Below are 14,238 nucleotides of genomic sequence, written 5' to 3'. Positions count from 1 at the left end.
CCAAGATCCCAATCCACCCCTCCCCCAGCCCCCCTTTGCAACCACAGTCTGTTCTCTGTGTCTGTGAGTCTGTTTCTGTTTCATAGATATGTCCCTTTGTCATCTTTCCAGTTTTGATGGCGCCAGTGGGCCCATTTGTCACCATCCCCGCCAGGGACGCACATGCCTGGCTGGAAAGGCAGAGTTTTCAGCTGAAGGCACCTTCTCTCCATTTTCTTAAAACACATCTTCAGACATCTCGCATGTTACAGCCCAGGAGGGGAAACCGGGGATGGGACAGCATGTACCTTCTGCGGTTCCGGCCAAGACAAGCAGGGACGGGGCGGCCCCTCACTGAGAGGCGAGCGGGTGGGCATCAAGCCCCTCCAGGCCCCGTGCTGACACGTCGTGGGTCCTGCCTGCAGTTTGTGTTTTAAAACAGCTCCCCCTCCGCCCACCCCGAGCTGGCTTAGGTCCACGGGAAGCACGTGGAGACTTCGCAGCCACACACAGCAAGAGGAGGGGGCTTAGCGGGGTGGAGATTCCAGGTCCTCAGTGGACCCTGACCCCCCAGGGCTGCGTGGCCCCGGGGGATCCGCAGCCGAGTCCCTGCAGCTGCAGAGCAGGGGCCGTGTGGGTGGCGTTTCCAAGCTCCTTGTCGCCGGGTGCTGAGTGCCTGTCTCCAGGGGGTTTCAGAGGACAGTGACCCTGGGGAGTGGTCCAGAGCGGGCGGGCGGGCACGAGGCCACAGACGGCAGTGCAGAACCGCCAGAGACACGGCGGGAGGAGAGAAAGGCCCGGTGACAGAGCAAGAAATCAGCCCCCGGGGAAACAGGCGTAGATTTACGCACATAGAAGGTATCTCCTGACGCTCAGGATGTGGGGCACGAGGAAGAAATGACTAAGGAAGAAGGAAGACTGAGCTTCTCTGGGCATTTAGATCCTCATCCGTGGGTTTTCTTACCAAAAGTCAGTTTTCCACCATCAGAACAAATTGCCAGGATGGAGACAGATGTGGGCACAGACATTTCCACGCCATTTCACGCCAGGTGGTAATGTGGGTCCAACCTTTACGGCCACATATCAGAAGACTTCAGACTGTGGGCGCCTCTGACCCAGCAATGTCCCCAGGCAACAGGGTTCACGCCAGGGAGTGTGAACCATTCATTAGGGTCAAAGGAGGAAAACTGGTAATATCTGATGGGGTGGTGGGAAATACTTACTACAAGCATGCCATAGATACTGTGCAGAAGAACTGACATTTAGCCGAGGAAGGGTGTTCATGGGCGGGAGCATTTTTAGAGTATGCACTCCGTGTTCTTATACTTTAAAGACAGATATGCCTGCAACATGCATAGACACGTAGCCGGAAGGATGTGGAATCACCCCTGGGAGATAGTGACTGCGGGTTTCTCAATGATTTTTCTTTATACTAATGTCTTCTAAGTTTTCTACATGGACCGTATATCTTGCTAGTGTAATAAAAAGTAAACTTGAGAAAATTTAGTCCCGAATGACAGTACATTTCAGTAGGGAGGCAGGCATAAAAGAAAGTGAATTATGGTTTAATTAGGGCTACAGAAGCAGGTGTGGAGGGAAAACAGGGAAGCAGTCAGTGGAAGCTGTGGACAGAGAGGAAATGATCTGGGAAGGCTTCCTGGAGGAGGGGTCTGGGCTCTAACTTCCTGGGATTTGAGCAGCAGGCAGAAGAGAGAGGCACACAAAGGCCCAGGAAGGAGAAGGCCGGGGTTCCGTTATGGGCCGGGCGCTCCAGGGAGGGAGGCTGGAGACGGCAGGAGACAGATGGAGAGGAGCCGGGAAAGATGCGTCCCCACTGGCAGCTTTATGGAGTTTTTGTGAATTAAAAACATGTTTCCGTAAAAAAAAACAAAGATTTTTTTCCCCAGCAGCTTGTGAATTAACTAACAAATGAGAGCAGCTTGTATTTTTTTGTTTCTGATGTAAGCCGCCAATTTCGCAGGCTCTGACAGGAGAGATTTCAATACAGAAGGAGTGTAAACCAGAGTCAAGCGTGGGCTCTGAATACTGCTTCCAAAGCACATGTCTCCAGACTATCAAAAGAACAAGGGGGTGACACGAAAATGCCACCGTGCCTGAGTCAATAACTCTTTCTTGGGTGTATTACAGTGTCAAAAACCTGCAACGGCAGGTAAGAGTGGCCAGGGTTGGCCCCAAAACAACAAGTGTTTTAATGAACGAACAAATGAACTTCCTTCCACAGTGACAACGAACTTCCTTCCTCTGCAAATCCATGCGTGATCTTTGCTGCATTTAGCGATAATTATTAATTTAGTTCCCACTTGCATAGAGTGATATTTATGATGTCTAAATAGGCATTTTCCTAAGGTTGAGTTGAGTGTGCAGTTCAGTGTCTCCTGCTTCTTGCTTGAAGGAAACTTCAGCGCGGCAGATTAAAATGTCCTTTCTTCCTTTCAAGCAGCAAGGCACAGGTGACAAGGGCCAGGGTTTTGTAATAATATTCTCTTTCAGGTGTTGAAACCAAGGAAGAAAATGCCATCAAACGCTGTGTGTCCCTGTAGGGAAATGTCTTCTCCATTCATTCCAAAAAGTTTTTTGTTTTGTTTTAAATGCGTGCCAGGCACGCTCGCCACTGGGAATATAATTGAGAGCAAGACAGCTGGGCTTCTCAGTTCCAGGTTGTTACAGTAAACAACAGCGGTTCCAAGTGGGGACACCCTCTAGGGCCACCCAAGACACCCATCGGGGGCAGCCGTGACTGCCATATACTTGGTGGGCACGACCAGCATCCCGGGGGCCAGAGATGCTCGTTCTCAGGAAAGCACGACACAATCCCACCCCATGAAGAACTGGTTTGTGTGGTGTATGCTTTTCTGTCTATAATGACCTGAGCCTTGACTCTAACTCTCCTTTGTATGTAAACTAAAGTTTTTTTGCTTTTTTCGTTTTTCGTTTGCATGGTTTTAACGAACAGTGGATTTTTCAGGAATGCAACTAACCATGTAAATCAGGGCAAGAGAGAACTTTGTTTGGTGTGATACTTCACCAAGAACTGTTTACCGTTGCCGATAATCCCACCTGGTGGGTGAATCTGCTGGTGGTGCGTGAATCATTACTATTCCCTCCACGGGTCTAAATTATTGTGTCTTCATCCAGAAACAAGCTTCCGAATACTTCCTTCTGTACGTGTTTGCCATGTGCCCATTCTTATATTAAAATTCATGTTCTTAGTTAAAAGTGACCCTCCTTTTATTTCTCTGTTTTATTAGCGTTTGGGCACATTATACACGTAAACAAACCTATACAGTTGACCCGTGAACAATGCAGGTGTTGGGGTGCTGACCCGCCATGCAGCCAAAAATCCGAGTATCACTTGTAGTCAGTCCTCCACATGCTCGGCTCCGCATCTGAGCCGTCAACCAGCCGTGGATCATGTAGCGCTGAGTGTTTACTACTGAAAAATGCCACCTACAAGTGGACCCACGCAGCTCCAACCTGTGTTGTTCAAGGGTCAAATCTATACTCAGAATAGCACGTGTAGGTCGGTTACACATGAATTTCATTTTAATTTTTATTTATTTATTTATTTATTTATTTATTTATTTATTTATTTTTGGCTGTGTTGGGTCTTCGTTTCTGTGCAAGGGCTTTCTCTAGCTGTGGCAAGCGGGGCCACTCTTCATCGCGGTGCGCGGGCCTCTCACTATCGCGGCCTCTCTTCTTGTGGAGCACAGGCTCCAGATGCGCAGGCTCAGCAGTTGTGGCTCATGGGCCTAGTTGCTCCGCGGCATGTGGGATCTTCCCAGACCAGGGCTCGAACCCGTGTCCCCTGCATTGGCAGGCAGATTCTCAACCACTGCGCCACCAGGGAAGCCTGAATTTCATTTTAGAATAGTCCAGGAGACACCATGAAATATTTGCTATAAACAGGATACTTGGTTTGACATGTTTAGGAGCCATGGTTACGGGCAGGAAAGTTGTTTAAACAACTGCACAATGGGTATAAACGCATGGACTTTGGAGAGGGCGTGGTTTAGCTATCAACAAGCCTCATAGGACCTGAGAAGGCGTCTCATAAGAAGGCGTCTCACATGTTCCAGAACCACCGCGTACAAAAACAACTTTCCGAGGTTACCAACTTAAACAAGGGATCAAGGTTAGCGTTACCCCTGATATGACATATAAACATCATGTACCCCTTGATATGATGTACTGAATAGGACACAATATCACTTCTGGGTATTCTTGCCAAAAATGCATAACTTTAATCATGAAAACATCTGAGAAACCCAAACTGAGGGACATTCTACAGAATAACTGTTATTCTTCAATAGCGTCAAGGTCATAAAGGCAAGGAAAGATTGGGGACCCATCATGTATTGGAGATTAAGGAGACACAATAACTAAAAGATTGTGGGAACAGAAAGAGGACATCGGGGAAAACTGGTGCAATTCAAATGAGATCTGTTTTTAAGTTACTAATATTATAACGTTGTTAATTTCCTGATTTTGACAACTGTGCTATGGTGATCTAAGTTGTTAACACAGGAGAAATGGGGTGAAGCATATACCTCAGTTTTCTTTTCTATTATTGCAACTTTTATGTAAATCTAAAATTATATCAAAATAAAAAGGAAAAAATTAAAAAAAAAAAAAAAAGACGGCGTCTCATAAGAAGGCTTCCCAGCTGAGCTCGGACACCTGGGAGGTGGGTGGGTGGTGCTGGGAGGGGTGCTGAGGGTGGGGAGTCAGGGCCCGGGAGGAGGTGCAGGCGGAGGGGGGCCCTGCCCCCAGCCCAGGGGAGTCGGCTTCTGATGAGCCCAAGTCCACCTAGTTCTAACCCTCATGCTCTTGGGACGACCCCAGTGGTTCTCAGCTGGCGGTAATTCTGTCTCCCGGGGACACTTGGTGACGTCGGAGACAAGTCTGGTCATCTTCAAGCTGGGGGGACTGCCTCCTGGCCGCTGGAGGCTTGAGGCCAGCGATGCCGCTCACCATCTTGCCCCGACCCCCGTGCACAAGAGAGAACCGCCAGCCCGAGTGTCAGCTCTCCTTTGATTTCTACCGTGCACATTCACAGTCACACACAGACCTCGTCCTTCTTAACTGGTAAATGTGGATAGAGTAGAATATTCACCCACACAACATTATAGGTTTATATAATGACTGATGATTTTCCAAGCGCCTTTCTTACACTGTGTTGAGTCTCACCACAAAGGCTGATATGTATGAGATCAATGAGGCAGAAAGGTTGACCGGGCTCACGGCTGGCAAATACCTGAACCCCAGCATCCTTCAGTGAAAAATTTATCTCAACAACATTTCCCAAATGCCTGTCACAGGCCTGAGACCATACGAGGGACTAAACATGATGCACTGAACGGGGCGTGGCCTCCTGGAGGTAATCCTGTGTGCTGGTCACCCATTAGTCCTCTGTCGGCACCGTCCATATGTGCTGGTCATGCTCCCCATGCCCTCTCCTGTCCCCTTGGGTCCCTTGTCTCCTCCCCCCACCCCTTGCTCTGTGCCCTGACACTGAGGGAGCCTCTCGCCAGCCCGGGTCCCTTAGCCTCCGGTTCTGGTTGGCTCTGCCGAGGGCTGCACTGCGGGGGCGGTGGGGAGGGTGCGGAGCGCCTTCCAGAGCTCTCTCCAGCTTCGGGCCCACAGTCTGGCAGGAGCTGCCTCAACCAGGTCTCCGAATGCTGGGGGTCCTGCCTCCACGGGCCCCCTCTCTCCGGACCCTGCCCACAGGCCTAGGACGGTAATGGTTTCCCCTGTGCTCTGGGAATGGCTCCTTTCAAACCCTTCCCAGGGATTGCCACTGCTCTCCAGGACCCACCCGTCCACTGTCACGAAAGAACAGAGAAGGCAAAATGCCCCACGATGTGAGCGTGTCTTAGGTGCTGATGAAATCGGCCAAGACGTGCACGTGGAAACACAAGAGATCGATTGTGAGAAGCGCCCGGAAGCGGGACGAGGGTTTCCATGGGGACTCCGGGGGAAGGGACCCGCCACCTCAGCAGGTTTGGGGAGTAACCCAACCCACAGAGGGGCCAGAGAAATCTCCTAGTGGCCACGATGCCAGCCATTCCCGGCGGGGACAGCCCCGGGGCTCCGGGGGGCTGGGAACCGGGTGAAACAATTAAGCTTCTGAGAAGCTTGTCAGAATTACTGGTTTTCTGGAGTTGGATGGTCTTCATGAGCCCTAATTCCAACCATCCTGAAGAGTCACGAATCCTGTGAGAGCAGAAGGGGCTGGGGGCTCACCCATCCTCCTGATCACCCGATTCCAGAACCACCCAGACGCCTCCAGTGCCTGGAAAGACGCTTGCTTTGTTGAACCGACATCTGAGTATCTTTTCACTGCTTCCAGGTGTCCTGCGGCATCACAGGACAAACGAGCCTCCTCGTTCCTTCATTCGGGGCTTTATTACGAGTCCGACCCCACCAGACGCCGGAATAATGCGGTGATGGGGGTGCGGAGTCCTGTCGGGGAGACAGATCGTAGACCAGCGAGCAGAGCAATGCAGGCGGAGGGAGGGACGGGGGCGCGAGACACACTCTGGACAGATGGGGCGGCCACTTCAGCCAGGGTGTGGGAGGTGGTCAGCCTCAGAGCTCAGCTCTTAGTCAGAAGTCAGCTTTCACTTCTGATCGCGTGGAAGCACACGTCCAGGGCTCTGGAAGCCTGAGGCCCCTTGAAGTGCTTACTGCAGAAACGAGAAGAGGCCCCCTTTGGTAGAGGTGGATGGTTTCTCTAAAGCACAAACAGAACCCACTGAACGAATGTCGTTGGGAAATGCAGCGTTTGTAGGATGTACTTCTGTGCGCACGCCGGTACTTCATCGACTTTATGACCCGGCTTCCGCTCTGGGATGCAGGATGCTCACGACTTACGGAGCGTTTGGAGCCCTTTCCCGCGAAGGACGGTGGGGCAGGCTCGGTGCCCGGGTCTGGGGGCATGCGGACCTCAGCGGGATGGAGCTTGGGAGTGGGGCTGAAATACTTGGCAAGTGTGGGAAGATTTTCACGCTTCACAGTGGCTCTCCCTGCTCCACGGTCCTTCCGCTCCTCCCCTCTGGCGGCTCCCTGGAGTCGTGTCATGTTGGGACGGGGACTCTTCCTGCGTTAAACACCAAACAAGATGCTGCCTTTGGAACAGCAGCATTATTAGCACAGACACTGGGGTAAGACCCCCAGTCGCCAGGAGAGACCTTGCGAGTCTGGACCACCAGTCGGGCAGAGACAATCAAGAGAGGAAGGAGGAAGGGAGAGTGAAGGAGGCCTGCGGAGAGGCCAGGAGGCCAGGACGGGAGAAGGGGGTACCGAGCTGGTGCTGGCCCCGGGCTACGTGCCGCTGGAGTGCGATGTGATGGGGGCCAAGGCCTGTGTTCCTGGCATGTTCTCACGTGTCCCCGCCGTGTTCTCTAGACGACGCAGTTGCCCTCACCTGTCCTCCCATTAGGGCCAGGCGGGCACCTCCTACCTTCGTGTCCCTAGAACCCAGGGCAGCACATGACAAGGGGGCCACCTGTTCCCTGAGCTAAGCCCCCGCAGGTCACCCGCCCAATTTACGTGACATTCATTAACACTCTGACCTTAGACGCTTTGTCTGCTGATGGAGAAACTACCCAAACAAGCTCTTTCAAAGAATAAAAAGGACCATAATTTTCTTTCAATTCTGCCTATTGTCTGCTTTGACCTACTTGAAAACATAAAAACTCTTGCTCTAATGTTAACTATGTATTCTGTACAAACCAAAGGTGAAAGTGAAAAGCAATCCTTTTGTTCAGCTCCAAATGTCTCAGCTTTTGGTGGAAAAAGAAAAGCGTATGAGCATTTATTTCTCCCTTCTGTTCTTCTAAATCTTATTCCTACGGTCGCATCTACAGACAAATTCTTCCAGTGCCCCTACCTTCTGGCTGTGAAATAAGATCTGCGCTGGTGAGGATCCAGAGAGCTGTATCCTTCCCCAGAAAGCGTAATGCAATCAGCGTGGGGAAGCCCTGTAGCAGAAGGTCCTGGAAGTCCTGGCCCAACAGGACAAAGGAACCTGGGAAGGAAGTGGAGATCGCGATGCTCCTGGTCTCAAATCTCTCCCCCGTGATCCAGCGGGGGCCCTCCGGGAAGGACGCGGCTGGCTCCCTTCCGGGAAGGAGCGGGAGGGAGGGGGGCTTGGTGGGAACCCGTCTCCTGAGTGAGCGCCTCACCCGCGTCTCTCTGGGGCCCCGTGGCGCCGCCCTGCCTGCGATGTGGCCCTCACCACGGGCGACCGTGGTCCAGATTGCTCTGAGGCTGCATCGTGAGTGGACTCCAGCCAGTGTCCCTTCACGAGGACCACGCGGCTGGCTCTACGACTGCCCACTCCGCGTGAGGCTCTGGGGGGTTTGCGGGCCTGCATGATGTTATTTAACACCAGAGGTTGTTCCACCGAATCACAACTTTTCACCAGGATCCAGTCACTTGTCATTTCTCACACATTATCACATAAGGACAAATGTTCCGAAGTCTGGAAACCGGGTTTTGCTGGAGCCACGGCTGGAGGGACGACCCTCTCGCTCCACCGGGCGAGGTCCTTAGTGACCCTCACGTGAGCAGTGCGGGACCACGGGCGGGGGTGCTGATGGTGGAGGCCCGACCACCGCCTGACAAACACGAGGGCCCGAGAGGCGGCTGCGTGACCCCTTGAGACCCCACAGTTGGAGCCCAGACTGCGGGGAACGTCAGACAAATGGGTTCCTAACCACCGCCCAAAATAAAATCCCTGGGCAGGACAGTGGAGGCAAGAGAGAGCAAAGAGAAGGAGACAGAGGAGAAACCAACAGATTTTTCATGGACATGGCACCCCACCCCGTGCAGGCCCCTGATCTGGATGCCGACGCCAGCAAACCGTGAGAGAGAAATGTGGGCTGACGGGGAACCCTGCACATTGACCAGATATTGAAACTCTAAAGAATTGTGATTCCTTAACGTCTTAATGGCATCGCAGTTGTGTTTCAAAAGGAAGAGCCCTTACCTTCCAGTGTGGGTCTTTTAGAGATAAATACAGAAACACCTACCTAGGCCGTGTGGGTTTTGTTTCAACATAACCTGGACCGGAAGGCAGGTGAGGTACTGATGGGACAAGACTGGCCCTGAATCAATCGTTCCCGAGGCTGGGTGACGAGTGTTTGGGGTTCATTATGTTGCACTCTTGCCTTTGTATCGGATTACTAGTTTCCATGATTAGCAGATGTTCGATAAGTGGAGAGGGGACAGAAAACGTTTGAGAGGGAGGCCCTGAGGGGTACGAGGTGCCCCAAGAAGTGTCATGGAAAAGTCAGGTCATTGAGTCAGGCACCCAGGGGCCCCATACCCCAGCTGTAGGTCCAGACTGACGTGCTCAGGGGACACTGCATTGGAGATTTCCCAGGTCCAAACACGGACACAAACAGGAGAGTTTTGCTTTTCTCACAATGACTAGACTGGGCCCTGGATGGATCTGTCATATTTCTTAGAGATGTACCGGTAAAAATTTCATATTTATATATCACTGGCGTTTGCTAACTACAAGCAAAATTTAAGTCTCTCCCATGACTACAAAAATAATATTTTATCCATCTACCAATTTGCCTCCTTGAATAAATCTTTCTATAAAAGCAATTTGGTTAGCGTTTCCTTTTAAAACAGAACCACTGGGTTTGGGACCATGTTCCAGGATGGCAATTGGAATTGCTAAAATGATTTGCAGCCACCTGACGCCCGAAAAGATTCACAGTTGTTTCTCTGTTCCATTAGCTGACCGTCTGATGACTCAGCCAGCGTTTAGCACTATTATTCATTATTCCGTGAGGATCTCCCTAACCCAGAGCACAGCCTACAGCAACTGCTGTCGGGCACGTCGAAGGGAGTGTGAATTGGAATACAAATTATACATGCACTGAAGGAAAACTTCAGACTTTCCAGCTTTGCTAACAGCACTGTTAGCTAACAGAAGTGATTGCAGAGGCCTCTTAAAAGGGCTGGGTGCCTCTCAGTGGTTGGCGCTCCCCCAGCTCCCTCGGGGGTGGCATGGTTAGGAGGCCGGGAGGAGAAGGGACTGATCAAAAACAGAGAATTCCACAATACGCCACCTCCAGCCAGCCACTGCCTTTAATCTGTTTTTGCCTTTGGTGAATGTGTTTCATCCACACCCCAGGGGAATGCATGTGGTTTCCATATTCATGCTCCTTGGCTTAAAGATGCTACTGTCGGGTAAGGCCCGTGAACTCACTCAAGCTCACTCCCGGACCAAACCAGCCACTTTCAAATGGGAAAGCACTCCCATGGGCTGGCACACATTTGTGGCCGGTGCCACAACATCCTGCAGCCTTGGAGGCACCCGAGGACCGGCCCTTCGTACCCAGGGCTACGGTCTGGAGGAAGGACGGGGGGTCCCCCTGGGCCCACCCCACTCGGCCTGCCGAGACGGCACGTGGTGCGCTCCCTTACCTGCAGGTAGTGGCAGGGCCGCAGGGGCGGCTTCGGCTCCGGGGGCCCCAGCGGCTTGTCCAGGTGCAGGGAGCTCTTGCGGTAGGCCTCCTTGGCCTGGCTCACCGTGAGCGTGGACCAGGAGCTGCGCTTCATGTGCTTGGCGTCCGGCGCCAGGGCCAGGCCCTCACAGGCTGAGCACTTGACGTCGCTGTTGCTCTTGGAGATGCGCAGCGAGAGGTCCGCGAAGGGGCCGGGCAGCGCGTCGGGGTAGCAGTGGGCCGCGGGGTCGGCGTGGTGGCGGCTGAGCGCGCTGGGGGCTCGGTAGGTGCTGTCGCTGTCCAGGTTGTCGTCCGAGCTCCACCAGCTGCTCAGCCCCGAGCGGTGCCGGCCCTCGGCCTTGCGCTCCCGGCTCTTACTCCGCTTGCCGTGCTTGGAGTGGTGGCCGTGGGCGTGCTCGTCCGCCCGGCCGTCCCCCTTGGTGCCGTTGACGTGGCCCTTGGACGAGCCCTCCAGGGAGTGGGACTTGGTGAAGAGCTTCTGCACGGAGTGGACCAGGTGCCGGATGCGGCCGGGGCTCTCGCTGCGCTGCTCGGCAGCCGCGGACGCGCGCTGGTACTGCAGCGTGTGGAAGCCGTCCCTGTGCAGGGGCAGCTGCTTCTCGAACTGGTCCAGCAGGTTGGCCGGGATCCGGTTGGCCTTGGCGCCAGCGTGGGCCACGGCGCAGTCGTCCCTGGTGTCGTAGTGGGAGCTGTAGTGCATCCGGGGAAAGGTGCTGCTGGACACGTGGTCTCCCAGCGCCACCGGCAGCATCACGCAGTCGGAGTGGACGGAGGTCCGCGGCGAGCAGCGGTGATGGTCCATCGGGCAGCTCTCGGCCGGGCTGAGCAGGTAGGGCTGCCGCGCCTCCGGGCCACGGTGCAGGCGGCCGTGGCTGTGCTCGCAGTCCTCGGGGGGCGTCAAGCCACAGGTGTGGCCGGAGCACAGCGGGGGCTGGTTCCGACTCCCGGACAAGCCTTTCATAGTCCTCAGCGCAGGGGAGTACCTGTCTTCATTGAAGTGCTGAGTCGGGGACCATGAGTGCTGCTGGTCTGTCGAGAGAACACAGAAGCACCGCGTCAGACTCGGTGGGAACACGGACGGAAGCCCTCGCTTGACACCCATCCCTCTACACGTGGACTATTTGTATCCCGTGGCCGCTCCTGGTCTGGACGCTCAAGTGAACGATCATTGCTTTATACCACATCGCCTGCTCCAAAGTATAAGAGCATTAAAAGTAACTTCGATATTCCCCAGTGTGGTTCGACAACTACGAATACTTAATGCCTAATACGTTCATCAGGTCTCTTGACAGCAAGATTTTGTGGTGTTAAACAAATGAACAATTTGGGGGGAAAAAAACAAGTTACGTTTCAACTAGACTTGCGTGTTGTGGTTCCGTTTAAGAAGTCTGAGAAATCACACCTGCTATTTCATCAGCGACACTGCCAGGTGGGCTGATGCACCACACGCTAGGGGGTCGGTCATGAATCATTTAAAGCTGTGTCCTCACTATGCAGGCGAGCAGCGGAGGTGACTTTCTCAAGGCCACCGTCCGCGTCAGCACGAGGATGGAACCAGGATGTCCTGACTTCCTATTTCAGACTGTTGATTTTGAGCTGTACAATTCTACTCAGAAAAGTCAGGAAGAAAAGGTCTGATTTTGTGAGCTGCACTATTAAACACAGACCCTCGAACCACCAGAGCTGACCTCTGCCGGATGCTGGGTTTGCTGCTGCTGGGTGCCCTGGTAGGAAGGCAGCTGAGCTCAGTGGTCGAAACGGGGGTCTCTGGGCACGGACTAGTTAGGCTTAGGGTCCCAGTTCTGCCAGCACTACTGTGGGACTCTCGGCAGGCTTCTGTCGCCTCAGCTGTGCGCTGGCAACAAGCAGAGGTCCAGGAGGAGGACACGCTCAATGATTATTTTTAGCTACCTTATTATGATTGTAATTGTTACCATTTTCAGTTCTCTTGGGTCAGCATGTATAAAGTCCAGGGTTTATTGGATTCCAGGCTTTGCTAGAGAAGCCCCTTGCTCCACTTCTGCTTCCCGCTGTCCCAGCGTCTCTGCTTCTGTTGCTTCCAACTGGTCACCAAACAGATGCAGGAGACACAGACTCTATTATAGTATATGATATGCCTATAAACTATGTATGCATAATGCACATATCCATATAGAATATGCATACCTAGTATATAATATGCATATAATATAATCTATACAGGAAATACAGACTCTATTATAGCATATGATATGCCTATATACTATGTATGCATAATGCACATATCCATATAGAATATGCATACCTAGTATATAATATGCATATAATATAATCTATACAGGAAATACAGACTCTATTATAGTATATGATATGCCTATATACTATGTATGCATAATGCATGTATCCATATAGAATATGCATACCTAGTATATAATATGCATATAATATAATCTATACAGGAAATACAGACTCTATTATAGCATATGATATGCCTATATACTATGTATGCATAATGCATATATCCATATAGGATATGTATACATAGTATGTAATTTGCATATAATATATAAAGGAAATAGACTCTATTATAGCATATGATATGCATATATAGTATGTACACATAATGCATATATCATATATAATATGCATATACTGTATATAATATGCATACATTGTACACAGTATGCATATAATATACACAGGAAATACAGACTACGATAGTATATAGCAGGGGTCCCCAGCCCCGGGGCCACAGCTACCGGTCCGTGGCCTGTTAGGAACTGCATGGCACAGCGGGAGGTGAGCGGCAGGTGAGCCAGGGAAGCTGCATCTGTATTTACAGCCGCTCCCCATCGCTCGCATTACTGCCTGAGCTCCTCCTACTGTCAGATCAGCGGCGGCATTAGATTCTCATAGGAGCGCGAACCCTACCGTGAACTGCGCATGCGAGGGATCTAGGTGGCACACTCTATGAGAATCTAATGCCTGATGATCTGAGGTGGAGCTGAAGCGGTGATGCTAGCACCGGGGAGAGGCTGCAAATACAGATTATCATCAGCAGAGAGGTTTGACTGCACAGAGACCATAATCAATCAAGTGCTTGCAGACTCATATCAAAACCCTATCATTGAGTGGCAAGTGAAAACAAGCTCAGGGCTCCCACTGATTCTGCATTATGGGGAGTTGTATAATTATTTCATTATATATGACAATGTAATAATAATAGAAATAAAGTGCACAATAAATGTAATACACTTGAATCATCCTGAAACTATCCTCACTCCCCCCTCCTCCCCCGTCCGTGGAAAAATTGTCTTCTACAAAACTGGTCCCTGGTGCCAAAAAGGTTGGGGGCCACTGGTATATAGTATACATATATAGTACATAATATGCACATATGGCATGTAATGTAATATATACCGGAAATACAGACTATTATAGTATATAATATGCATTTATAGCATGTATATATAATGCATATATCCATATATAAAATGCATATATATTATGTGTATAATATATAGAGGAAATAGATCCTATTAGAGTGTATAATACGCACATATAGCATGTATGTATAATGCATATATTTGTATATAACATGTATGTATAGTATATAGTATGCATGTAATATATAGAGGAAATAGATCCTATTATAGTGTATAATATGCGCATATAACATGTATATGTAGTGCATATACTCATATATAATATATATTATATATATAATATATAGTATATATATAATATATATAATATATAGTATACAGCA

General features: G+C 51.0%; 1 protein-coding gene across 12 annotated transcripts in view; it reads right to left on the bottom strand.

Moving 5' to 3' along the window:
* DLGAP2 (DLG associated protein 2) overlaps positions 1-14,238 on the bottom strand; it is a 729,374-nt gene that overhangs the window by 87,241 nt on the left and 627,895 nt on the right. For 11 of the 12 annotated variants that reach the window (XM_082375176.1, XM_082375174.1, XM_082375178.1 and 8 more), the window contains one exon: positions 10,450-11,519. In XM_082375176.1, coding sequence (XP_082231302.1) covers positions 10,450-11,451 — 1,002 coding nt within the window. In that variant the 5' untranslated portion in view covers positions 11,452-11,519. Of the gene's footprint in view, positions 1-10,449; positions 12,554-14,238 lie in introns of all 12 variants that reach the window. The other variant, XM_082375185.1, reaches the window with a different exon arrangement.

The sequence above is a fragment of the Balaenoptera borealis genome (assembly GCF_965194805.1).
Source record: "Balaenoptera borealis genome assembly, chromosome: 21".
NCBI lineage: Eukaryota > Metazoa > Chordata > Mammalia > Artiodactyla > Balaenopteridae > Balaenoptera > Balaenoptera borealis.
This window is presented reverse-complemented; position numbering and strand designations above follow the sequence as displayed.